Source organism: Megalobrama amblycephala, linkage group LG2 (assembly GCF_018812025.1).
Source record: "Megalobrama amblycephala isolate DHTTF-2021 linkage group LG2, ASM1881202v1, whole genome shotgun sequence".
Lineage (NCBI taxonomy): Eukaryota > Metazoa > Chordata > Actinopteri > Cypriniformes > Xenocyprididae > Megalobrama > Megalobrama amblycephala.
Genome location: NC_063045.1, coordinates 59386383 through 59412742, shown reverse-complemented (window position 1 = coordinate 59412742; position 26360 = coordinate 59386383). Strand labels below are relative to the sequence as shown.

At 36.0% G+C, this 26360-nt stretch overlaps 3 protein-coding genes across 5 annotated transcripts in view; 1 reads left to right on the top strand and 2 right to left on the bottom strand.

The window, feature by feature from the left end:
- The first annotated feature begins 2527 nt into the window (after window positions 1-2527).
- Window positions 2528-7601, top strand: ube2l3a (ubiquitin-conjugating enzyme E2L 3a). Its single transcript, XM_048181279.1, has 4 exons — window positions 2528-2664; window positions 3563-3658; window positions 3811-3997; window positions 6778-7601. The coding sequence occupies exons 1-4, from the start codon at window positions 2638-2640 to the stop codon at window positions 6930-6932; spliced, it is 465 nt and encodes a 154-aa protein (XP_048037236.1). The 5' UTR covers window positions 2528-2637; the 3' UTR covers window positions 6933-7601.
- Window positions 7602-9369: 1768 nt separating this feature from the next.
- On the bottom strand, window positions 9370-15068 carry ckmt2a (creatine kinase, mitochondrial 2a (sarcomeric)). Of its 3 annotated transcripts, none has more exons than XM_048181277.1 (10): window positions 14921-15068; window positions 13379-13568; window positions 12187-12385; window positions 11699-11794; window positions 11386-11607; window positions 11148-11233; window positions 10447-10570; window positions 10171-10305; window positions 9951-10076; window positions 9370-9611 (listed from the first exon to the last, which is right to left on the bottom strand). In XM_048181277.1, exons 2-10 carry the CDS (start codon window positions 13525-13527, stop codon window positions 9495-9497), a joined length of 1254 nt encoding a protein of 417 aa, XP_048037234.1. In that variant the 5' UTR covers window positions 13528-13568; window positions 14921-15068; the 3' UTR covers window positions 9370-9494. The 3 variants fall into 3 exon arrangements, with proteins under 3 accessions (XP_048037234.1, XP_048037233.1, XP_048037235.1); XM_048181276.1 differs by lacking the exon at window positions 11148-11233 and adding an exon at window positions 10888-10973 and having other exon boundaries at window positions 14921-15067; XM_048181278.1 differs by lacking the exons at window positions 11148-11233; window positions 14921-15068 and adding exons at window positions 10888-10973; window positions 14818-14836.
- A 249-nt stretch (window positions 15069-15317) lies between these two features.
- The window catches only part of rasgrf2a (Ras protein-specific guanine nucleotide-releasing factor 2a), a 43354-nt gene continuing 32311 nt past the window's right edge, over window positions 15318-26360 (bottom strand). Inside the window, exons 20-28 of the mRNA XM_048181275.1 lie at window positions 22840-22952; window positions 21992-22052; window positions 21814-21917; window positions 21623-21707; window positions 20567-20764; window positions 20116-20195; window positions 18587-18704; window positions 18385-18453; window positions 15318-17946 (exon numbers count right to left, since the gene is read on the bottom strand). Coding sequence (XP_048037232.1) covers window positions 17848-17946; window positions 18385-18453; window positions 18587-18704; window positions 20116-20195; window positions 20567-20764; window positions 21623-21707; window positions 21814-21917; window positions 21992-22052; window positions 22840-22952 — 927 coding nt within the window. The 3' untranslated portion in view covers window positions 15318-17847. The remainder of the gene's footprint in view (window positions 17947-18384; window positions 18454-18586; window positions 18705-20115; window positions 20196-20566; window positions 20765-21622; window positions 21708-21813; window positions 21918-21991; window positions 22053-22839; window positions 22953-26360) is intronic.

Below are 26360 nucleotides of genomic sequence, written 5' to 3'. Positions count from 1 at the left end.
TATTCGAATGTAATAAACTATTGTCATACAATTGCAAAATTAAAAAGTTATATTCAAGTGTGTTCATTAATTTATATGTAAATATATTAGGCCTATATTGTGATATATTAAAGGGCTAAGTGAACTGAAGATCAATTAAAAGGTGGTTAAACTTGCATCTACAGCATCTAAAATACACGTATGCATTTATATTGGAATGCTGAAAGAGACATTATAATATGGTTTGTCAGCATGCATGGGTTATGTATATAGTGTGTATGAGACATTATTGTAAGGAAAAATATGCAATTCATGTCAGTGTTGTTACTCTAAATGTTATTAATTTCTAAATCCCATATCAGCCTTGAGCAGTTGAACAATACAAGGATAGACATGAAACTGCACTTTTAATTTTATCAAATTATATATATAAAAATGCATAATTTATTCTTGAACTGACTGAATTTAATGTTAAATCCACTATTTTATCACTGTAAAAATTGTTGGTTTAACTTTAAAAAAAGTCTGTTACCTGACTGAGTTCATTGAAATTAAAAATTTGAGTTCATACAATGAAGACGATTGATTTATTCAACAGAAACTCAAAATATTTTTTTATCTGAACCACATTAATTATCTGAGTTGATTTGAAAAAAGAAAAAATGTTGTGATAACAAATCATAAAAATAATGTTTTACAGTGTATAGTCATTAAAGACTGATTTTAAGTTATATTCGAATGTAATAAACTATTGTCATACAATTTGCAAAATTAAAAAGTTATATTCAAGTGTGTTCATTACTTTATATGTAAATATATTAGGCCTATATTGTGATATATTAAAGGGTTAGTTCACCCAAAAAATAATGTCATTTATTAATCAACCTCATGTCGTTCTACTAAAACACAAATTAAGATATTTTTGATGAAATCCGATGGCTCAGTGAGGTTTGCATTGAGAGCAACGCCATTCAAACTCTCCAGGTCCATAAAGGTACTAAAAACATATTTAAATCAGTTCATGTAAGTTCAGTGGTTCTATCTTAATATTATAAAGTGACAAGAAGACATTTTGTGTGCCAAAAAAACAAAATACCTGAGCTTTATGAATCTTTTGTTTCGAATCAGTGATTCGGATCTCCTATCAAACGGCTAAACTGCTGAAATCACGTGACTTTGGCGCTCTGAATCACTGATTTGATTTGTAAAGCTCCAAAGCAGTGTGTTTTGAAATCAGCCCATATAGATATTGTTAAAAAGTTATTATTTTGTTTTTTTGCGCACAAAAAGTATTCTTGTCACTTTATAATATTAAGATAGAACCACTGAACTCACATGAACTGATTTAAATATGTTTTTAGTACCTTTATGGACCTTGAGATTTGAATGGCATTGCTCTCAATGCAAACCTCACTGAGCCATCGGATTTCATCAAAAATATCTTAATTTGTGTTCGGAAGATGAGGGTGAGTAATTAATTACACTATTTTCATTTTTGGGTTACCTTACCTACAATACATTTTAGAAAATATCTTAATTAAAATATCTTTAAAAATATCATAAAAGTATATAATTTGAATAAATAATTCAAATAATTGTTTTATTCATCATGTTCTTTGTCCATGTTTTCATTAATTTGGTTATGCTGAATATTTTTTTTAAATCAAAACTTTTATTATAATATAACTTTAATTGAAGCCACATTTTTTTTGTTCAAGAACAGCAGGTTTTTATAAAGCAATGTACGTTGTCTATTTGTTAATGTTCTCTGGTGTTACAGCAGGTGGAACTAGGTTAAAAATGATGAGCTATAGAAAGTACTATAAAAGTGGGAAGTATAGATGTAAAGAGAAGGAAATATGTGCAACTACAAGGCTAAAAATTCCACTTTACTCTCTATTTCTTGCTTTCACATTTCAGTTTTTCCATTACATATAGGCTTCTTCAATAAACAGACATGTGTAGCCTTAATGTGATCCAAACAGTTGAGTGGTTATTATTCTGTCACATGTAGGAGTTTGTGTTTGGGTCAGAATGTGTAGCACTAAAGTGCTCGTCCACCCTCTAGTGGACTCGTTTCGGATTGCTTTCTTTCTTAAGGCTATTAAAGTAGATTCTACGTAAGAATATGAAAAATATTTCTCTCTATATATAACATATATAGACAGGTAATAATATTTATAACATTTAGAATCGTTGTCATCTAAACAACGGTGTATTTTTCAGTTAACATAAGGTGCGCACTTGTAAAAAAGTGTTCACGTGCTCGTGATTACAACTTGTAAACTGGGAATTTTCAGAGAGCTCCTACTTGTACCACGTGACCGCTGTACCATTCATTAGGCGTTGATAGTATCTAGTTTTGTTTTTATTTTGTATATCTTTTGTACAGTTGTACTACTGAGTGTATGTCAGATAAGATAATATGCTTATAAAACGAATTAAATTGTAACCATCTTGAGGAAGTAACAGCAGATATTGCTGATAACGATATAAATGTTTATTAATTTATTCAAATGTATATTTATTAAAGTTTCTTATTTGTTTTAATCCTTAAAGCAGCTAAACCCTGCTTTAAATAAAATCTTTTAATAATTTCTTTGAACTGACTGAAGCGAATTCAACGAGCTTTGCATTGTGGGTACAAGCAAATCCAAGATGGCGGCGAGCAGGCGACTGCATAAGGTAAATATTCCGAAAAATCTACTTTTATGTATACTAAATACAGATTTTACTCGTTTTACCAACGTAAACAGAAATATCGCGAACTTGAATCGCTGTTCGTCGGAAAGCTGAAACTTTAGAGCACTCTGGTGTGAAATGTGATGAGGATGATGAGGAAGAAGCTAACGAGCTTAGCTGTAGTTCGAATATACATTTAAAATTAAAATAAACAGTCAAATAAAGCGCATGTGAAATAAACAGTGTTCTGGACGAGTCTAATTTATGATGTGGATCAGAATAAACTTTTGCACGTCGAATAAAGAGTGTTTTCGTTGACAGATGATGTTAGTTTAATAGATAAGCTAGAAACTTCCTTAACGGTAAGTTTATCAACTACGAACAAGTCACGAATTATGACTGAATTAGAATATAACGATAAATAAATCGTTTAATATGAAAGACGAAGTTTTCTGGGCGGTCTTAATGTTTAATTTATGATGCAATGAGAAAAAGAAACAGGAAGTATGTCTGTTGTCTTTGTTTAAATCGTTTATAATTTACTAAATCTGCTTGAGATTGATGACACTTTGATAAATATATGATCTCTTTCATTTTTATTCATTTATAATCATATTTCATACTCTTAGGCTTTGCAGCCTGTTAAATGTGAAAAACAATTCTCAGTATTTTGCCCGAATCCGTGCCATTTTAACAGATTTAAATTAAAATAACTTTACTTTTTACAATGTAAATGCAACTATAGAGTTGTGATGTGTGTATAACAATTGCGCACATGACCACAGCGAAACCGAAAGTATCTTGTTCTCACTTTATGGTTTCTCAAATCTCTCAGCGATTCGAGAAGTGTCAGGTTTCTTCATAGTGTCACCGCAGCTGGATCATATTCTATGTTTTACAGGAACTTGATGAAATTCGCAAGTCTGGAATGAAAAATTTCCGCAACATTCAGGTGGACGAGTCCAACATTCTGACCTGGCAAGGACTCATTGTTCCTGTAAGTCTGAAAGCATCTCATAGGTTTTAATACTGCAAATGTGTTTCTCTAAAATCACTAAAGGTGTCATCACTGCTGTCCCTTTAGTATCCAATCAGAAAAGCTCTCTGTATTGAATCATTTTGAATCATGTGCCCCGTTTTGTTTTTCAGGACAACCCTCCATACGATAAAGGTGCATTCCGGATTGAGATCACATTCCCTGCAGAATACCCTTTTAAACCTCCGAAGATCACATTTAAAACAAAGATCTATCACCCGAACATCGATGAGAAGGGTCAGGTGTGCCTGCCAGTTATAAGTGCTGAGAACTGGAAACCCGCAACCAAAACTGACCAAGGTACGGCACGTCACTACGCCTTAAGACTTTCATTCATCTAAGGAACACAAATGATAATCTTTTTAATGAAATCTGAGAGCTTTCTGTCCCTCCATTGACAGGCTACGCAACTACCAATTTCTAGCCCCAGAAAGGTAGTAAAGACATCATTAAAGTAATCCATGTGACTCCAGTGGTTTAACCTCGAGTGCTTTGTTTGTGCAAAAAATCATTTATTTACCACTTTATTTTAGAGATGCACCGATGTATCGGCCGATAAAAGCTATTATCATCACTATTGGCCATCGGCCAATTGTTTAAAAACAGCTGATTATCAAGGCTGATTATATAGTGTCAATCAAAAGGGTGTTTAGTATGCAACTCATACATACTGTGTGTGAAGAAAATCACTCATGTTGAATTTTAACGCATTAACAGTTTAAAAATAATGACTCTTTTTGATCCTATTAATTACCCGTAGTTCAAGCCAGGGTTGCCAGGTTTGCATTTTTATTTTTTGCTACATCAAATATTATTTGTTGCACCTCCCATCCAGTAATCGCAAAAAGCTTTGTTACTTCTGATAAGAATAAATTTTGACGCTCTTAAATGTGACGTGTCAGATCACTGTAGTGCCTCAGTTCAGGCGGCAGCGCGGATTGAGTCTTTTCTTCCTCTTCAATACAAGTTATGTCTCGAAAAACATGCATGAACATCAAAGGTATATTGAAAGATATAGCCTAGTACAACTTACCGGAATGTATCACGTCTCATGTAATCTCTTTATTTGTGTTTCAACCGCAGAAAGACGTCAATAAAACAGCTTGTGAACAATGTCACATCATGTCAAATTTACCTCAGGAATGTTTTGCAGTGTTCACAGTTCCTTAACTATCTATATATATAAAAAAAACACTAGAGAGGAGCTTATTTGCTGTTAATTATATGTTTGTGTAAATTTGCCATGAAGACAACAAGTGCTTATGAAACTACCTTTTGTGATACTAATACAAACATTTCAGTTTTATTTGAGTGTAATTATTATATCTGAAAAATAAACAGCAGCTGAATATAAAACTTCTGCCGTTAATTGTATCCTCTAATACTGTAGTGTACCAAATGAGAGGGTTCGCTGTAGATTGCAAAATTATTTGGGAGAGATTTTTTTTCCTTAAGAAAAACCAAACTATCGGTATTGCCATCGGCTGATATCATTCTGAATATGGTATCGGCAGAGAAATTTAGTATCGGTGCACCTCTTCTTTATTTACAAAGAATTAATCTCCAATGCACGTTTACTTAACAACATCCGCTCTTGTGTCAACACATGCATGTGTCATGGTGCTCTTGTGCGCAAGTCTCCTCAGATGGTCTTATTATTGGGAGATACGTGGGTCCGTGGCTCTACCATTGGAGAAAGTGCAACGGTTAATGTGGATCATGATTCGTACCTGTAGAGCAATTGTCCTTGATGGCTCTTATAAAACTGCATTTTTTTACGGTGTAAACTTTAAAAATAGATCAGTCAAAAACAAATGTTAAAGAGCAAATGTGGAAGATTCATTAAATAAGCTATTTCCTCACAAAAGCATTTTATTTAGTGTAGAGAAGCCTCTCCTCCATTGGCATCCATTAAAAAAAAATGCTTCTTGTCTGCTTCCCTGTGCTTCAACACAACACGGATGCGTCGTGGTGCTCTCGTGAACATGCGTTAGAGATTGATATTTTGTACATAAAGTGGTAAATTATGTTTTTTTGCACAAACGAAGCACTCACGTCACTTCATAAAATTGAGGTTAAACTACTGGAGTTACATGGACTACTTTAATGATGTCTTTACTAGGGCTGCAACTAACAATTATTTTGATAATTGATTAGTTGGCACATTATTTCTTCGATCTATAGGATAAAAGCCCAATTTTCTTTTCTTGTTTTTTTTTTTTTTTTAAATTTATTGACAAAACACACTATTCCACATCATGCTTAATGCTGTCCTTCAAACAAACACGCCAAATGAATGCTATGAAAACATATAATGAATATTATGTATGAACGTCTTACATTTGTATTCAATTATATGCTGTTATCCCATTACAGTTACTATTCTCATAAAATACTTGAATGAAATATTGACTTTTAAACCTAAATGTAACGTGACATCCAACAACAGAAATTTCAGCAAAATGAATATTTTTGCGCTAAATTTTAATTGTCTCCCTCTCTAATGCGTCCTGTCTGTTTCAGTAAATTCTGAAGTTTAACACAGACTATCAGGACAAGCCTTCATACAAAATGGAAACACTTGTGTAACACGGATAAGAAATGCATTAGCTTGAAGCTTAAAATAAAGTATTCTCATGTTTTGGGCATCGTTTGGATCACGGAGCGTTCCCGCAGCAGCTCACACTGTTTCCTCCACTATTTTTACATGCATTTTGTCTATAGAAATGCATTATTCAGTGACCCAACTGGCAGAAGTTTTCCGTGCACGGTGGGTAGATGGAACTAATCGATAATGACGTTCATTGTCTATGATTTTCATTATTGATTATTATCGATTAGTTGTTGCAGCTCTAGTCTTTACTGTCTTTCTGCGGCTTTAAGGTGGTAGTTGCGTAGCCTGTCAATGGAGCAACAGAAAGCTCTCAGATTTCATTAAAAAGATCTTCATTTGTGTTCCAAAGATGAACAAAAGTCTTAGGGTTTGAAGTGACGTGGGTAAGTAATTTACAGAATTTTCATAAAAAAATATTTTTAAAAATATGTGCATAAAAATATATTTTTTTGCTCTCTTTAACCAGTAATCCAGTCTCTCATCGCCCTCGTCAACGACCCCCAACCAGAACACCCGTTGAGGGCCGACCTAGCGGAGGAATATTCAAAAGACCGTAAAAAATTCTTTAAGAATGCAGAAGAGTTTACAAAGAAACACGGTGAGAAGCGGCCAGTGGACTGATATCGCATGGGCGCGTTTCCCATGTTTCCGCTTTGCCCACTCCTCCAAAACCGTTTCCCCCAATCCGAGTCCCCGCCAGTCCGCCCTCACTCTCGGTCACCCGTGGATCCAGCGTCCAGCATCCCAGCCGCATTTCACCTTCGGCAGAAAGACCCGAGACTTCTCAGCCTCTGGGTGTCGAAGTATGTTGAAATTGTGATCAGGGGAACATGCAAATGAGAACTTGATAAAAGTGGTGAGATTTGGGGGTGGGGAAGGACGGGGGCAAAAGGTTGTTCCTTTTAATTTGTTCTTAAATTGCACAGAGATGTGTTCAGGTCATGTAATCTGCTGTGTGATAAATCTTGACCGTTTTCATAGCAGAATTCTACGGTGAACCAGAGTATAATGTTAAGTCTTTCACTTTCACATTTATGACATTGAGGAAAACAAATCCAATAGTTCATTGAATGAAAACACATAATACGTCAAAGGTGTGTGGCAAATGTTTCTTTTATATTTCTCTCTCATCTCTGTAATTTTTTTTATTTTTTTTCTTAGGTTGCACTGTTTTCTGTGGAATAAGATTTCATGTTCGTCATAATCTCAGTTTGTAACTCATTGAATCACAAACTAGTCACTGTCACCAATATAATGTTTATGATGTCATAAAAAGTAAAGCAAAAATTACTTTGTGTCTGATTGAATGTCATATATCTCTAGACCTTTCTGGGAAACACAAAAATTTAAAGTGAGATCGTCTTTTATAATGTCTGAAACTAAAGTATGATGCTTCCTTTTTTTTAACTACTTGTGAAGAAATCATATTAGGAATATAATGCCTATTTTCACTAGTTAACTGGCATAAAAGTAGGCAAAGGTTAACATTGTACTTAGTAATTTTTTGTAAGCAATGAGAATTGTGATTAAATCACTTTACCATGGTAAAGCAACAGTACTGTTTTGTAAAGGTTTAAGGAAGCATTTTTTTCTCAGATTAAGGTATATTAATTTGAAAATGATTGTAGTGTTTTTTTTTTTTAGAAAAGAGTACAGTTGATGCAAAATTCACAACCTCTTGTATATCTAACGATGAAGCGCTTCATCATCATGACCATTAGGGGGCACCATTTGATACGTTTGATCTAGGAAGACGTGCTCGCTGAAATTAACCGCCAAATCACTGAAGAAAATCTACTTAAAATATTGGATTAAGGAATTCAAGGTAAACGGGTCAATTTGTTCAGTTTCTTTTATAATATATTTCTTTTCATAGACTACAGAACAAGAAGTTTACTTGTGTTCCCAATTACAACAACCTACCATATTGCTGCCAAAATACCATAGTACTAATACGGTTATTGCGGACTGCAACTACAAAATTACTGGTAATTTGCTTCTACTTTAATCGAAAAATAAGTCTAACCACATGACACCATCAATTCTTAATAATAGTAGTCATACCTACAGCGTCACACACAGTATTCTTTAATTTTTTCAGGGCATATGTATAATGTACAATTGGCTGAATTTTCCCATATTAAGTGTTACATGGTTTAACATTCTCCTGCTCAAAAAGTAAGTGGTGATTATTCCAAAGTACAGTGATGGAAAATATTGTATTACTGTCATCATTGGCTACATATGGGGTTTGATTGCATGGACGTCTAAAAATACCCCTCTGTATTTTTTCAGTGGCCTCTACAGACAACATAGTGAACCCATTTTGTTGAAGCACAGACACATATTTACCCCCACCCCTAACCCGCTTTTCTCTTAAGTATAGAACCAAGATTAGCATTATTAGATACGTCACTAAGCAGCTCTAAATGGAGAAATTAGCCCCATTGGATTAGTCTAACGATGGGAGGCCAGTGTCTGGCGTTCAATTAATTACAGTTCAAACCATTGTGTAAAGAGGGTGCTGTCAAATGGACCTTTCAGCACGTTACAAATGTTGAAAGATTGTTAGGACAAACACTGTGCTAACATAAATAGAGGAATAAAAATAATTATTTTAATAGATAAGATTTTTATTGCATCACTACTTTGGATGATTAAATAGACTTTGAGGTGGTGACGTGTTAAGTCAGACCTCAGACTCATTAAGAAATCTTCAAGAAAAAGAGTCTTGGTTTGATTAGTGTAGTGCATGAGCCATGTGTCTAGACATTGGGTTCCTAGAACCTTAGCTCAATGTTGTCATGATAAACCCATTACTGTCTGTGATAGCAGAGCAACTGTGTCGACATTGATAGTAACATCCTGCTGCTAAGTACTTAAGAGTAAAAAGCTTCTGGCAGCAACATAAGATGAGTCTACCCTGCAAAGCGAGCAACGCCAACTAGAGCACCCGCTTTAGCAAAAGAAGCTATCTACACCGCTACCAAGTATATTGTCTTTGTTGATTGTAACACGTCATGATGTTAGTGGGTGCAAAGAAATAAAAAAGCATTTGTAGTTTTATGGTTCATTTTATTGAGCTTACTATACATATAAGACCTTCAGTTCTGGGATTGGTGGAAGGAGTGTCCATGTTTCTCTTTGCTGTACTGGATCCAGCCTTCATCAGAAGAGTGTTGCTTACTTCTTAAAATGTTGGATAGGTGCAGGAATCTTGATATCCTGGCCCTTCTCCAGCCTTTTCTCACACTCTACAAGGTAGTTGACACCATCAACGACCAGCTGCACCAGTTCCACCTGGCACAGAAAAGCAGAGTTACACCAGAATCTTATGCACATGTAACCGGTTTTGCTCAACCAAGCAAGATTCGAACTGGCATTGGAGGCGGGAGCGCTAACAAGGACGTTAAAGACAGCAGTGCGCACAACTCTTACTGGCCTACATTACACCCCCCCCCCCCCAAAACCTCACTTCTGTCCGGGTCACGGCACCAAATGTACGGCACCAGCCTCCAGCGTCAGTCACTAGTGTGCCTCTTGAGGCCAGGGGAGTGAGGTTTACAGGCACAGCTCTTCCTGGCCTACATTACACATGTAAATCTCTATGTTGTTAAATCAATGGCTTGAATGACCTACCTCGGATTTGCCCAGGCGGTCAAGGTTTGAGATGTCAAAGGTGTCGCCCACCGCAGCTGTGTCCACACCTCCAGTGCCACGCTTCTGCAGCCGCAAGTTATCCAGAATCTTGCCAAAACGAGGGTCCTACAGGCAATTGTTTTAATTAGACAGGTTTTCGCCATTCAATACACTGTCTTTCTGAAAGCTTTCACTATAAGATAAAGCTAAATACTGTTACCTTGCTGAGCTTTGGCAAGCGGACGTGTACACCAGCCCTGAGGCCAGTGCCCAGGTTGGATGGGCAGGTCAGTACGTAACCAAGACGTTCATTCCACATGAACTCCCAGCCTCGCTCCTGAATCAGTTGTTCCACCTGTTCAACAGAGAAGCAGCCAACAGATGAAAAACATTAACTTTACAGGACAATTTTACAGATGAGACAATCAAATATATACAACTCTAGATATGTTCTTGAGCAGTCAGCTTGGTTAATGGACAAGTATGATGGTTTTACCTGTTTGAGTCCTCTGCAGAACCTCTCAAACACCCTTTTCATGTTGCCACCCTTCTCCATGGAGATGACACGGGTGTGGTCTTCCTCATTGATCCATATTAAGAAGGTCTTCTCATTGTTATGCCTTGCAAATGATTGGATGTTTAAGAGACAAGAAGGAGCTCTTGCTCAAAACCAAAATGCCATGTAGGAACCATATAATGTATATGGACGAATCACTGTCAGTCATGCCTTCATGCTTTATGAAGTCAAGAGCCTCTTGCAATAGTGTTCCATGTCATGCATTCAATCTAACATTGAATTTAAGCTACATATGAATACAGTTTATCTGAAGGTAGTTCTTTACTTGCAGGCAAATATTAGAATTTTTTTATATTTCTTATGTGACTTCTTAATAGCAATACAAATGGTGGTCATGCTAAGAACTTCGTAAAGCCATACCAGATGCCTCTTGCATCTGGCCAGTCACGGGCCATAAAGGCACAAGTCAACAAGGGGGACACAGGTTTGTCAAACAGGAAGTGGTCCTACAGGAAGGATGAAAGGTAGACAAAGGTAGGTGGAACTGGAGAAGTAGAACAGAATAAGGGGAAAACCAGACGCTTGGAAATGGAGTCAAATGTAACCTATAAAAAACTTGGAAGAGTGGGGATTGTTAGGGCTGGTCTACTATCTCTTCTTCTCTCTCACTCTAGCCTTACCAGATCCCACGAGCATCTGGCCAATCCCTGGCCATCCCAGATGCAGTGAGCAGAGGAGACACAGGCTTGTCAAAGAGAAAATGCTCCTAAGCCATGCCAGCATGAAAGGAAGAGTTCAGCATCATGATGTGTGGAAACTCCATTAAAACCAATCACATTATCAACCAAACACTTAACCTAGAACCCAGTCAGGAACAAAATATCCCATGAAAGAAAGAACTTTATGGAAGCAACTCACATCGATAAGTCTCTGCTGCTCAGTTTCACTCATTTCAGTCAGGCTGTAGTAACGTCCAGAGAGGTCTCCTTTTAAGCCAGCCAAGGCCTGGACAACCACTCTTTCCACTTCACGCCGCTCAGAGCGGCTGCAGGCAGGGGGAAGACTGAGGCCACGGATGCTGCGGCCTGTGCGGACGCGGGAGGACAGGACGTAGTGTTCGTCAAATACGCCTGAATGGATCTGCAAGATAAAAAACAACCAGGATGAAAACAAAATCAAATGGAACTCTGAGAAACTTATTTTATATGAAGAGATAAAAACAGATGTGCACCTTGGAGGCATCCAGGTCAGTGGGATGCTTCATAGTCTTTGGGTCATAACCATTGTGTCTATCCTTGATTACAGGATCAAAGATTTCAGCAAACACCTACAACAGAAAAGTCAAGGGTGTTGTCCCTCCTAAGTAGTTTGCAAGACATCAAGAGAGGAGAGGCAAAATCAGATCTTGTAGAAAAGACCAGCTTATACAATAATGAATTTGACTTGGCCCAGCTGGTTTATGTTGTTTAGTAGTGGTTTGTTGCTGGTCTAGTTAGCAGACCAACATAGGTGTACCCTTCACCAGCAAAACTTCCAATGAAGCTAGATAGCTGACCAACATAGCCATACCCTTCACCAACAAAATGTCTGCAGGAGCAGGATGACTAAGGAAGTCTGCTGGTTAAGAAGCCAGCATCCCAAATACAATGCATGCTGGTCTTTTCAGCAAGGGTTGAACAAAACTTCCTTTAGAAGAGAAGTATGAATGTATTGCTGTACCTCATAGCTCTCCTCGTCACCAGCGACCATCCCGACTGTCTTGATGAAGGGATGACCGGGGTTGTCCACACCAGTCTGAATGCACTGGTCAAGAGTCCAGTTGTTTGGGGTAACCCTGTCCCTCAGCTTGGCATAGATGGCAGGGGTCAGCGCGCTGGCCATACAGTTGTTGTGTTTGCGAAGGTCAGGGAAGTCAGCACTGTTGAGGAACACAGTGTCACATCATAAGTCATGTTCTGTCTTTGACCCTGTGGAAGAAGTGACTGAGAGGAAAATTATGTCCAAGTTTTTGGCAATAACCCTCATGGAATTCTTGTAGAAATGAGTTTGATAAGCAGTAGAGTGAAGAAATCTTGATGCCACAGGGGGCACTACAGAAGGTCATTTCAATCTACTGCTATAAGACTGTTCAACTCATTCACTTTGTGCAGAGTAATGATATCAGTCATATCACGAGACTACACTAGTGTAGACTTTAGTACGGTAGTGGATTACTACCCGAAAGTCTATCCAGGATTATGTCAGTGTGGACTCAGATGATCGCAAAGCCTGAGAGTGGCATTTAGGGCAGATGGACTTCTTGTGAACTTGGCCTAAATCCAAAATCTATAGGACTGTGGCAAGAGACTGACTGATCAGAAACAGTTACTGCAGTTTCTCAGCTGACTGTTTAGTTTTAAGGGTGTTGGTCTTGGATCAACCTAAAAGACCATCTCGCTTCACAGTAGGTTCTTTCAAGAAACTTCAGTCTTGGACTGCTGATCTGATTTGATCTTTGGCATCTAATAGTGTGGAGTGTAAAAGAGGTAATGTGTGGGACAGGACATAAGCTACTTAAGTGTCATGTTCCCACCCATTTACCTTTCACTCAGTTAACGTGTGGCACTTCATCACACAGTACATCATGAACTCTACGCCTGATCATATTTTTTTCCATTACAGAACAGGTGCAAGTTAACTCTGGTGGAATAGAAACATACCGCACCCTTCTGGGTGCATTTGATGAATGTTAAAATCATATTAGCCTCTCATGCATTTTATTCAGACATGATTACTGAATTAGCGATGTGTCAATTGACAAATGGTAATCATAAAGCAAGCAAGAGTCTTGATTTTTGTTATACACTGACTAGCTATATTCCATGCAGTATTATCAATGGGATGTAATTGAATTCACCACTCTAGTGCTTACCTGGGAGGGTATAGTTTCCTCCTCTGTTCTGCTGAAATGGCAGCACTGTCACTCAGTAGATAACCGGTTGCCACAGCACCAGCTCCAAGGCTCGCCATGAGCAAGCCAGTGGTGCGGCTCGACATCATCTTGGCGAATGAGCTTGCCATCTTCACACCGTTTTTTGTCAAAAAGTTCAGACGGGTCAGCACTGGTAGAACAGAGTGGCAAGGTTTTCAGAAAATATCATAGCAATAAATGCTCCATTTCAGACTATAGCAATCAAACAAATATTGTGTTAGTTGACAGATGGTGCCCTTGGCTGAAAAGTGTCACCTGATTTAAGATGGCAGCCTACTGACTGGTTACATCTAAAATCTTAAAGACTTGTCCTTTACCGATTTCTAAAGGACAATTATGGAGAAACCTTTATAACGTTTCTGAGGATTTTCTTAAATATAGGGCATAGTTTAGTAGTCAAGCTAAACATAATTTTGTCATATTTTGTCAAAGAGAACCAAACAAAACTTCAAATTCAGTTTGGAAAATACAATTAACCACGCTAAAGACAGTCACCCAAATATTAAGAGCACTGGTCAATGAATATGGGTTTTTCTAATGCAGATTCTTAAACTTTAACATTTGGTGACATCATTGACAAATCCAACCCTGTTGACACTACTGTCTAAAAGTGAAAGTGTTATTAATAGACTAGCAGACTACATGAAGTGTTTGGAACGAAGCCCCAACTGGCATCAGTCTATCCTGAGGCCTCGTGCTCAGCCGTGACATTCTGAACCGGTCACACAAGTGGACACAAGACCAAACCAGAATCTAGCAGCCTGAACTCAGATCTACATAGAACAGCAAAACCATGAACACTCTGTGATACTTCTGAGCAGGTGGCAGCACTTCACTGTGGTTTAAAGTCTATCTCTCAGCGGAGTTGTGGGGGATTATTAGGCTTTTAACTAAAGGATTAGCCTATAATGTTTGGAGAACACCATTAAATAGTAATCTAGTTGTTAGGGTTTGATAGCTATAGCTAGGTTATGGTATAATCTAGATGTCTGATAAACCTGGCATTGTACATTATGAATATTGTTGGCTCTTTGACAAATTGCTTTTGTAAGTCGCTTTGGATAAAAGCATCTGATAAAGGCATAAATGTAAATGTAAGATGCTACAGCTACTGTATTATGTCCTTAAAGACGGCACAGTGATTCCACTAAATGCTTCTTGTGGAAATAGTAACCTGTGCCGTATGGGTATCTGCAATGTATTTTCAAACAATCAAGTTTTAAAATGAATCAAACGTTCTATCAAATATGCACTGCAGTGCACTTTGTAAATATCCAAGCAAAAAAAAAAAGTTAATGGTTGGCTTTACCACATTGCACACGGCATTATCAATATTTTCAGTTCAATGAAAAATGAGATTAATGAAAACTATTTCTTACCAGCCAACGAAATTCCTTATTTTCAAACTTAGCTTTAGTTCACTCTGGATAAGGATCTACATTCAAGTGATTTTTATGATTAAGTAGTAGAAGAAAGTTTTACCTGTAGAGTCTCCTCTGTTACAGTAGGCTGTGTCAGGAAGCACACAGTCTGAGAGTGAAGCTGGCGGTCCTCCCAGGATATGGGATTAGAAGCCGACCTGATGGCCAATCCTCTTCCACGTAAGTGCCAGGTCATAACCCATGTCTGGCGTCCGGCTTGTCCTTGAGACCTGCTGCCATGGTCCAGCATTTTGCACTATACACAACCTCTTAAACAGAACCACTATCAGCTCTTTAAAACTTCTTAGTCTTACATGGAAAAGTGGACTTCTACAGTACTTTTTTAAAAATCACAATCACAACTTATAGATGAACAAGACAGCCAAAATTATAGATAAACAGATTGATATATCTAATTGATATTTTGAATGCATAATAGAAAACAAGCATACAGAAGAGAAGACAAAAAAAGTTTTATTTCATAATTTACAGTTGTCAATGGATAGGTGTACATTTATGTTGGTGATTGAAAAAAGACATGTATGTGAATTCAAATATGAAAAGAGGTAAAGACACTCCTTCTTGAAGTGTGCACGAGTCAACAACATTGTTTAAATAAAAACAACAACGCAGGGCTGCTTAAAGTTCTCAATGACTACATTTTCCAGGTAGAAGTTAAAATAAACACATATATAACCAATTAAATAAACAGGGCACTGCACATATTCTGCTGAAACTATGTTTGAATTCATCCAAAAACAGTAATCTGTTTCTATTTATACAAAAACAGACTTAAAATGCACACTTAAAAACATTTGTTTAAAAATTAAATTCTGCCACGATACAGATGGGTAGAAAAAAACTGTATACTGGTTAATAAATCCCTGCTCAAGTTGAAATCAGCAATAAACCACATCTGCATTCACCAAAAAGTACCATCTTTTATGGATTGCCAGTGTAAACACCATGGAACACAGATATGGAAATAAATCAGTGCTAAAGTACCTTGGCATTACCATCACTGTATCATGGTCATTTTTAACAGTTTCATTAACTCTTTCCCCGCCATTGATGAGATTTTTCGTCATTTACGACACAACCTATCACAAGGGTTCTCAACTCTGGCCCTCGAGATCCACTTTCCTGCAGAGTTTAGCTCCAACCTTGATCAAATCTAAATAGATACACAAAGACGGTGCACTCATGTTACTATGAATTGGAGAAAGTGCAACTCACAATATGGGAGAATAAGTCCTGCCTTCTAAATAAAAGAGCCAATCGCCAATTGGTAAAGTCAATGCGTCACTGCAGCTGTCAACAGTCAGCGTTCTGAGATGCGCGCTTAGGACTGCACATGTGCATTGGCTGGTTCAACCTGAAAAATGCAGTTTTTTGTCATGATTTGAGGGTTTAGAAGGAAAATTTATGAGTCAGCTGTTTCATTGGTGATTTCAAATATGAAATTTAACCATAAGCTTGGTGATTTTGATGTTTCCCCATTCAAAGAGATAGGGGAGGTGTTTCAAAGATGGCCTCTGAGCGAAATGAGTTGCCTTAAAAGGACTTTGATCAAACTCACCTGCCTTTAACATTCTAGTAATCCTGAAGACCTTGATAAGCTTGTTCAGGCACGTTTGATTAAGGTTGGAGCAAAACTCTGCAGGAAAGTGGACTTTGAGGGCCAGAGTTGCGAACCCTTTCATTAGGGGGGCGTTATTATGCATCTTCTGAAATAGGACAGAATCTCCAGATCCAAAAACAAGCGGAAAAGCACAAACAAGCGATAGAAACATTGCTTACGCACATGTTAGCTAACGTGATCATCAAACATTCAACAGCATATATATCAAAACTGAATAACATTACCGAATGAAATGTTGAACCCATGAAGTGGAAACGAAGCTTTGGGGGTGTTGATAGACTTGATCTACTCCATTTATATTTTGATCATTGTTCTAAATCCGTTATGAACGAAATCTTTGACAAAAATGAGATTTTCTCAGTCTTTTTGTTCAAAATATTGCTTTTTAATGAAACACTCACAGACATACTCACAAAGCTAGAATAAAATGTTGTCGTTGTTTAAAAGATAGGCTCTGTTCTTTCTTTTGATATATTGTATGTTCAGATATTCATACAACAAAATATTCTGGGGGCCATGAAAGATTTGTGAAAATGATCACAAAAACACTGGCAGGGAAAGAGTTAAGTGTAGAATATACATAAATGCTTTGTTAATCCATAAGTTAAAGACAAAAATTTAAAATATAATGAATTTTCTAAGATTACTGTATATTAAATACAGATTCATGCAAACACATGCTAAAAATATCAAATATTTCTACGAACAAAATCATGCTAAATGAGCAAATGCAGCCTCGTGGCAAAATGCAGCTGACCTGCTGTGTAAACGAATGATCCCTAACATTAACAAATGACAAATATTTCTTTTGGTAAACAGTAAAGGTGCTTGTTTGAGCTTCGACATTTCAGCAAACTCCAGATTCAAGAATTGACATGACTGTCATACATATGGGCGGATTTTAATGGAAGAGTGATTAAGAAACTTGCTTGTCAAAGTAGGACCATCACACACTTCAGCGACAATCATTTGCACACATACAAATTATGATTCTCATTATACTAAAGGAATGATCAGAGTTTTAAAATGGAACTGATATTTTGCATTCAGGAAAAAAAACATTTCAAGAGATTATCAAATTGATATTAAAATGTATCATGCTAGAAATATGCACTCCAGAATATAATAACTGTACATAATGTTTACAAAAAGGCACATTTATACCTGAGTTTACAGAAGAAGAAAAAATTCACAATACAAAATTATATGCAATGAAGTAAATATATGGAAAGATTGACGTTTCTATAATGGACAGACTTTAGTTCAGATGGAAGTCTTGATTCCCACAAACTGACTACAACTCTCTTACTTGATATCTTCGTCTGGTGTAAACATTCTTGTCACACTTAGTTGGCAGGAGGGAGTCTTGGCTCAATCTTCAGAGATAATTCATAAAGTGTGTCCTCGTCCATTACAAGAGTCTTGTCAAGGAGGAACTGTGTTACCTGAGAGAAGAACAGTGAATCATAACAGGATTCCACACTTGGTTCAGTTGTTAGCACACACAACCAGACTGAAGCTCACTTCCCTTTCGTGATTCAAGTCTGCACCAAACTGCATATTTTGGTCAGTTTTGGCCTCTGAATAAAATTGAGACATTTTTTCCTTCTCGAGTATGAGCTCCCTATTCTCACTATATCATTATACTATATGAGTCGTAAAAGCCTGATGCATAAAATATGATACTAAACAAAAAACACACATGCAAACTTTTTTGTCTACAGGTTCAATAAACTGTTCCATTTCAGAAAACATTCTGAGTATTATTTCATATGTCAGGATGCACAGGGTTAAAGCCAGTTGTGCATGAGCAATGTAGTGTGCACTTGGCCTAAAGCAATTCTACTGCTTCCATAAGGTCTCGCTATACGTCAAGACGGTACCTTGGGTTGCAGTTCTATCCTGTAGGGCGCCTGCTGAAACTGTCGGATCTCTCGTATTATGTGTGAGATCTGTAAAATACAACAAAAGTCAAAACTCTTTACTGATGACTACAAAATGTGAACTGCATCTTTGAAAATCCTGATAGCATCCTGACACCATAAGCTCAAGAACGATGTAAACTGGAGTAATTTGAGCATTTACCATCCTCATTTTAGAGAAGTTGACGAGCCCCTCCTCTGTGAAGTTGGGCGTTCCTTCCTCGATAAATGCCAAATCCGTCAGGTACATGCCCAGATAGGGCACACACGGAGGGTTACAGCTGTGGATCAATTTCAGCACCAAAAAAAGTTACAGTGTATGTTTTTATATTCTATGGAAGCTTGTTTCTGCCACTAAATAAAAAAATAAAAAAGGTAATTGAGATTTTTTATCTCGCAATTGCGAGTTTGCATCTCACAATTCTGACTTTTTTTCTCAGAATTGCATGTTATAAAGTCAGAATTGTGAGATATAAAGTCAGAATTGTGAGATATAAAGTCAGAATTGTGTGATATAGTCAGAATTGTGTGAATTGTGTGATATAAAGTCAGAATTGTGTGATATAAAGTCAGAATTGTGTGATATAAAGTCAGAATTGTGTGATATAAAGTCAGAATTGTGAGATATAAAGTCAGAATTGTGAGATATAAAGTCAGAATTGTGAGATATAAAGTCAGAATTGAATGTTATAAAGGCAGAATTGGGAGTTATAAAGTCGGAATTGCGTTTTATAAAGTAGGAATTGCGAGATATAAAGTCAGAATTGTGTGAATTGTGTGATATAAAGTCAGAATTCTGTTATATAAAGTCAGAATTCTGTTATATAAAGTCAGAATTGTGTGATATAAAGTCAGAATTGTGTGATATAGTCAGAATTGTGTGAATTGTGTGATATAAAGTCAGAATTGTGAGATATAAAGTCAGAATTGTGAGATATAAAGTCAGAATTGAATGTTATAAAGGCAGAATTGGGAGTTATAAAGTCGGAATTGCGTTTTATAAAGTAGGAATTGCGAGATATAAAGTCAGAATTGTGTGAATTGTGTGATATAAAGTCAGAATTCTGTTATATAAAGTCAGAATTCTGTTATATAAAGTCAGAATTGTGTGATATAAAGTCAGAATTGTGTGATATAGTCAGAATTGTGTGAATTGTGTGATATAAAGTCAGAATTGTGAGATATAAAGTCAGAATTGTGAGATATAAAGTCAGAATTGTGTGATATAAAGTCAGAATTGTGAGATATAAAGTCAGAATTGTGTGATATAAAGTCAGAATTGTGTGATATAAAGTCAGAATTGTGTGATATAAAGTCAGAATTGTGAGATATAAAGTCAGAATTGCGTGATATCAAGTCAGAATTGAATGTTATAAAGGCAGAATTGGGAGTTATAAAGTCAGAATTGCGTTTTATAAAGTAGGAATTGCGAGATATAAAGTCAGAATTGTGTGAATTGTGTGATATAAAGTCAGAATTGCCTGATATAAAGTCAGAATTCTGTTATATAAAGTCATAATTCTGTTATATAAAGTCAGAATTGTGTGATATAAAGTCAGAATTGTGAGGTATAAACTCGCAATTGCAAGAAAAGAAGTCAGAATTGTAAGATAAAAAGTTGAAAGTTTTTTATTTCATAGCGTAAACAAGCTTCCATAATATTCAGTGTAAAACTAATATACACAAACTTACTTTTTCAGAGTTTCCCTCAGGTTCTTAAACCTCCCTTCAGATGAAACTATCTTCTGCAGCCTGTCCATAAGTGCTTTGGTCTGACAATAAACAAAATCCATGCATGAAAATACACAAATGCTGTGTTCATTTAATGTTTACAATCCTATGGAATCTAAGGATTTCACCAAGTACAACATTTTCCTGGATCAATATCTTTGTTGATCCTGGAACAACATTCCAATCAACCAATCAGATTTGAGGGACAAGTTTAGACTTACAACCGGGGTTAGGTGCTTCTACATCAGTGTTATTCACCTCTCATTTCCCTCTGATTTTAGGGAATTTATAGATAGGGTTAGGATTAGGGGAAGGGATAGACTAAATTTTCAGACAGGAATGTTGTTCCTGGATCAACAAAATACGTTGGAACGCGTCTAACTCTGCAAAATGCAAGGCTTTCTCAACCTACCTGTTTGCAAACCTTGGCCCACGTTTTCTTTAACCTGTAGATGGCGCTGCGGTTCAGTGCGGACGTGATCTCCAAGACTCCGTTGTAATTGTTGAGACAGCGGCATATATCCGCCACAGCCAGCCACTTGTCAATGGAGTTGGCTCTGGAGCTCACGTCGCATTGAGCCATGATCTGAGACGCTACCAGATTACTCATCTATTGAAAAAAATATCATTCAGTTACACCGACTTGCTCTGATACACATCACATGAAGTGCATCCTTCATTTTTCCTGTGTTAATGCCAACTGCATAAATTTTGGCAGAAATGTGTATTTTTATTGGAATTTCACCCTCATTTCCTTTAATATATCTATTTTACACTAGGTACATAAAATAGTTCCTCTCAGGACCTTAAGGACAAAAATATCCCCTTTGAAACCCATTAAAACAGCATTTTTTAATCCCATTGCCATTTCACTATAAAATAATGGAGTCTTTGTTAATAGGCTTTCATTCTGCTGGCAACGCTTCAAAATGTTATTTTTTACCATATGGTGCCATTTTCTCAGGATTGGCCGATAAAGCAAATACTCGCTTTATTCCTGTTTTCTTCTGCATATTATAGAGCCAATTGGATAAATTATGCAGCTATAATTGTGTGGGTGTGTTGGTATGGATGTAAAAACTTTACTGTAATATCACATATCCTAGTGCTGTCTATACCATAGGAGCTTTGCTGGGATCTAATGGAAAAAGTTTGGTACAGCACCCAAACAAAATCTTACTGAGAGCTCATTTTTTGAGATATCAACCTCAAATTTGGAACACACCTTTTTTGATTTATGGCTTTTGATTTTCTTTGAGTTTAACATATATTTTATATAAAATAATGTTCAGAAATACTAGTAAAAAACCATCTTCACCATCTTTTATTCCAAAAGCTTCTGCTTAAATGACTAAAATTAGCTTTGTAGACAAATCTTAATTGTGCAAACTCAGTCATTATTATTATCTTAAAATCTGAGCATGTGTGTCCGAACTTCTGATGTCTATGGATAATAATTTTTGCCTACATCATTGAAGTGCTGACTGGTCTTCATAATGTACGGAGTCCTTTCATTTTTGTCCGTTTTCATCCAGCCTTGACCAAGAAACTCCCTAGAAAGTCAAACATCTTCATCAAACACTACTAAATAGTAAATCACCAACAATTTATGAATAAAACCCTCTAGAGTATTAATTTATGCTCTGATGAAGTACTCACTCATATGGAATATTCCGGAACACAATATGGTCCAGTAAAGTAATCTGTTCCGCTAGTTCCATTGCCGACAGTGACTCAAAGCATTCGACTCTCGGACACTCGGACTAGAAATCACACGCAAAATTACACAGGGAAGAAATAAATAAATCTATACACACTTCGGGTCAGTGGCACTAACCATTTGGACAATATCCTCAATCTTCAACTGAGAATCATCTTGATCTTCTTGAGAAAGTGCACTGGGGAAAGATTAAATGAGCAGTTCACTTAAAATGAAATCATTTATCTGACATATGCTTGCTCCCCCATAGAATATATGTTTTATTTAAATCCATTTCACAAAATCCCATAGAATTCCACCTAAATCTTGTCTTCCACATATACTAGCATTCAAAAGATTGGGGTTAGTAGTTTTTTTTTTTTTTTTTTGGAAAGAAATTAATACTTTTATTCAGAAAAGATGCATTAATGTGATTAAAAGTGACAGTAAAAACATTTATAATGTTACAAAAGATTTCTATTTCAAATAAATGCTGTTCTTTTGAACTTTTTATAAATCCTGGGAAAAATTTATCACAATTTCTGCAAAAATATGAACTGTTTTCATTGATAATAATCAGAAATGTTTCTGAAATCAGCGTATGAATGATCATGTGACACTGAAAACTGGAGTAATGATGCTGAAAATTCAACTTTGCATCACAGGAATAAATTACATTTTACAATATATTCAAACAGAAAATAGTTATTTTAATTGAAATAATATTTTACTGTTTTTACTGTATTTTTGATCAAATAAATGCAGCCTTGGTGAGCTGAAGAGACTTCATTTAAAATCTTACCGAGTTTTGAACAGTAGTGTACATGCTTCAGCTAACATAAGGTGAGTAGTTGATTAAATATTTTGGGTGAATTATCTCACCCATCTATCATTGAGACATCAAACTATTCTCTCAGATTTTTAAAGATTTATCAGTCGAAGCACACACACGCAGATAAGATCTTCTCGTCTGGAGTGTGTTTCACCTCAGTATGTTAGCTGTGGCCTTCCTCTCCTGCGGCAGAAGATCTGGATCTCGCAGCACCTCCTCCAGCAGAGCGACCACAGCTGTCGTCAGCTCTGCGTTCATCTCAAAGTCCTGCAAAAACAAACACATGGAGTTGCAATGACCAGATGTAAAACAGGGTTGAATGATGTAGTGGCCATTCTGGCTAATGTTTAGTGCTGGAAAGGTTTGAAACTCATGAGCATTGAGCATCACTGTTGTGCCCTTTTCAATGGGAGGATGTTCTTGTAATTCATGCATTTATGGTCATAAATCCTGAACACGTAAAATACGAAAGTACGTAAATCCAAACCAACCCAACCGTTCATGAAGAACAAACATGAACATTGTCCTCTATGAGCGAATAAACTCGGATACATGGATTTTTTTTTTTTTTTTTTTTTTTTTTTTTACAAATTTACAAGATGGATTGAGAAAGCCAGACCAGAAAGTCTGAAAAAGTTTTAAAAGCTTGAAGTTTGAATGTTTTGAATGAAGTAGTTTGAAGTTTAAAGTTTTAAGACAATAAAGTCTATCAGAAAAACAGATGATTTAACATGTTGCTAGCATGTTTTAATACATTGCTAGCACAAATTAGCATGTTGCTAGCATGATTTAATGTGTTGCTAACATGTTTTAGCATATATCTTACAATTCTGAGAAAAGAAGTCAGAATTATGGGATATAAACTCGCAATTGTGATAAAAAATGTAATAATTGCGAGATAAAATATCTTTTAATTCCGTGGCAGAAACAAGCATCCATAATATTATGCATCTTTGTTGAATAATGTATTAATATTTTTAAAAAGAATCTTACTGACACCCAACTAATCAACAGTAGTGTATTTAAATATATCTACTTTTTTTCAGTTTTCAATTTTTAAAGTGAATTTGAGTAAATATCCAATATTATTTGTGTAGTGCATTTCACTGAATCTACAGTATTATTTCAAGGCAGCTTGAAAAAAAAAAATCACCCCTTAGTTTGTAAAATACATGTTTGAGTTTAAGCAATTTATTGGTGTTATATCAGCCACACTTCTCTCTAGATATCAGCATCAGTCATTATAATACTCAGTATCCATATATCACTAGATAAATGCTAAATAACTGCCTGTGAGCCAGAAGTTGAAGCATGGTACATACTACAATAAATTAACCACCAGTTTCCTTCAAATGCACACTAGAAGATGGAATAGATTTGACTGGTTGCATGTAGCTGTGGTGCAAAGTGATACGCTGCCCTGTTCCTGACATGTGTTAACAGCGCGGGGCCCTCGGGGGTCCGCTGACATTTCAGCGCAGTCACTATTGCACACGATGAAGGTCTGACAAAGGCTGCGTTCATGAGGTGTGAGGCCACATCAAAGCAGCTGTCTGAAACTGGGCTGCAGGTCTGTCCTGATAGAGTCACATGCTGAATGCAGATCATAAAATGCAACTAATAAATCGCATAATCGTGCACATGTACAATAGCAATGTAAATCTACTGTTTTAGTTCAATGACAATTTGTAAACTTAAAAAAAAGAGGGTTTGTGAGTTGATGAAAAGATAATAATTAACTAGATGAGTAAAGTCTGATGACAAACTTTGAAGTTGGCTTGAGAAAGCCAGACCAGAAAGTTTGAAAATGCTTTAAAAGGTTGAAGGTTTCACTTCTGAAGTTGTTTTAAGTTTAAAGTTTGAATGTTTTGAAGACAATAAAGTCTGTCAGAAAAATAGATAGATAGATAGATAGATAGATAGATAGATACATAGATACATAGATAGATACACAGATAGATAGATAGCATGTTAGCAACTGCTTCGGAGCTTTATGAATCGAATCAGTGATTCAGATCTCCTATCAAATGGCTGAACTGAAATCACATGACTTTGGTGCTCCGAGTAACTGATTCGATTCGTAAAGCTCCGAAGGCCCATCACTATATTGTTGAAAAGTCGTTATTTTGTTTTTTTGCCGCACAAAAAGTATTCTCGTTGCTTTATAATATCCACTGAACTCACATGAATTGTTTAAGATATGTTTTTAGTACCTTTATGGATCTTGAGAGAGGAAATGTCATTGCTTTGAATGCAGGCCTCACTGAGCCATCGGATTTAATCAAAAAATTTGTGTTCCGAAGATGAATGAACACTCTAAAAAATAAAACATTGGTTCAACAAAAAAAAAAAAATATGTTAACGTTTTTCACTAGAATTTTTAACTTAAGCCAATTGGGAGAATTACATTAATTCAAAGCAATATTTTGAGTTGATCCAACATAATGTTTTAAGTAACGTGAAGACGTTTTTTTTTTTGCCACAATAAAAACACATTTCTAAGTAACATGAATGCAACTATTTAAGTTGATACAACATAGTGTTTTAAGTAAGGTGAAGACGTTTTTTTTGCCACAATAAAAACACTTTTCTAAGTAACATGAATGCAACTATTTAAGTTGATCCAACATAATGTTTTAAGTAAGGTGAAGACGTTTTTTTTGCCACAATAAAAACACTTTTCTAAGTAACATGAATGCAACTATTTAAGTTGATACAACATAGTGTTTTAAGTAAGGTGAAGACGTTTTTTTTGCCACAATAAAAACACTTTTCTAAGTAACATGAATGCAACTATTTAAGTTGATCCAACATAATGTTTTAAGTAAGGTGAAGACGTTTTTTTTGCCACAATAAAAACACTTTTCTAAGTAACATGAATGCAACTATTTAAGTTGATACAACATAGTGTTTTAAGTAAGGTGAAGACGTTTTTTTTTTTGCCACAATAAAAACACTTTTCTAAGTAACATGAATGCAACTATTTAAGTTGATACAACATAGTGTTTTAAGTAAGGTGAAGACGTTTTTTTTGCCACAATAAAAACACTTTTCTAAGTAACATGAATGCAACTATTTAAGTTGATACAACATAATGTTTTAAGTAAGGTGAAGACGTTTTTTTTGCCACAATAAAAACACTTTTCTAAGTAACATGAATGCAACTATTTAAGTTGATACAACATAGTGTTTTAAGTAAGGTGAAGACGTTTTTTTGCCACAATAAAAACACTTTTCTAAGTAACATGAATGCAACTATTTAAGTTGATCCAACATAATGTTTTAAGTAAGGTGAAGACGTTTTTTTTGCCACAATAAAACGCATTTCTAAGTAACATGAATGCAACTATTTAAGTTGATCAACTATTTAAGTTGATACAACATAAGTGTTTTAAGTAAGGCGAAGACGGTTTTTTGCCACAATAAAACGCATTTCTAAGTAACACGAATGCAACTATTTAAGTTGATCCAACATAATGTTTTAAGTAAGGTGAAGACGTTTTTTTTGCCACAATAAAAACACTTTTCTAAGTAACGTGAATGCAACTATTTAAGTTTGATCCAACATAATGTTTTAAGTAAGGTGAAGACGTTTTTTTTGCCACAATAAAACACATTTCTAAGTAACATGAACTTACCAAGCACTGCTTATCACCATGATGGTAAATCTCCAAA

What these genes read in the sequence shown, in the direction of transcription:
- ube2l3a (XM_048181279.1), top strand. Translation starts at nt 2,638, where the DNA reads ATGGCGGCGAGCAGGCGACTGCATAAG. An exon ending in CGAGCAGGCGACTGCATAAG is followed by an intron (nt 2,665 to 3,562) that starts GTAAATATTCCG and finishes TATGTTTTACAG; the next exon opens with GAACTTGATGAAATTCGCAA. An exon ending in CGCAACCAAAACTGACCAAG is followed by an intron (nt 3,998 to 6,777) that starts GTACGGCACGTC and finishes CTCTTTAACCAG; the next exon opens with TAATCCAGTCTCTCATCGCC.
- ckmt2a (XM_048181277.1), bottom strand. Translation starts at nt 13,527, where the DNA reads ATGGCAAGCTCATTCGCCAAGATGATGTCGAGCCGCACCACTGGCTTG. An exon ending in AGGAAACTATACCCTCCCAG is followed by an intron (nt 12,386 to 13,378) that starts GTAAGCACTAGA and finishes GTTCCTCAACAG; the next exon opens with TGCTGACTTCCCTGACCTTC. An exon ending in AGCAGCAGAGACTTATCGAT is followed by an intron (nt 11,234 to 11,385) that starts GTGAGTTGCTTC and finishes GGCATGGCTTAG; the next exon opens with GAGCATTTTCTCTTTGACAA.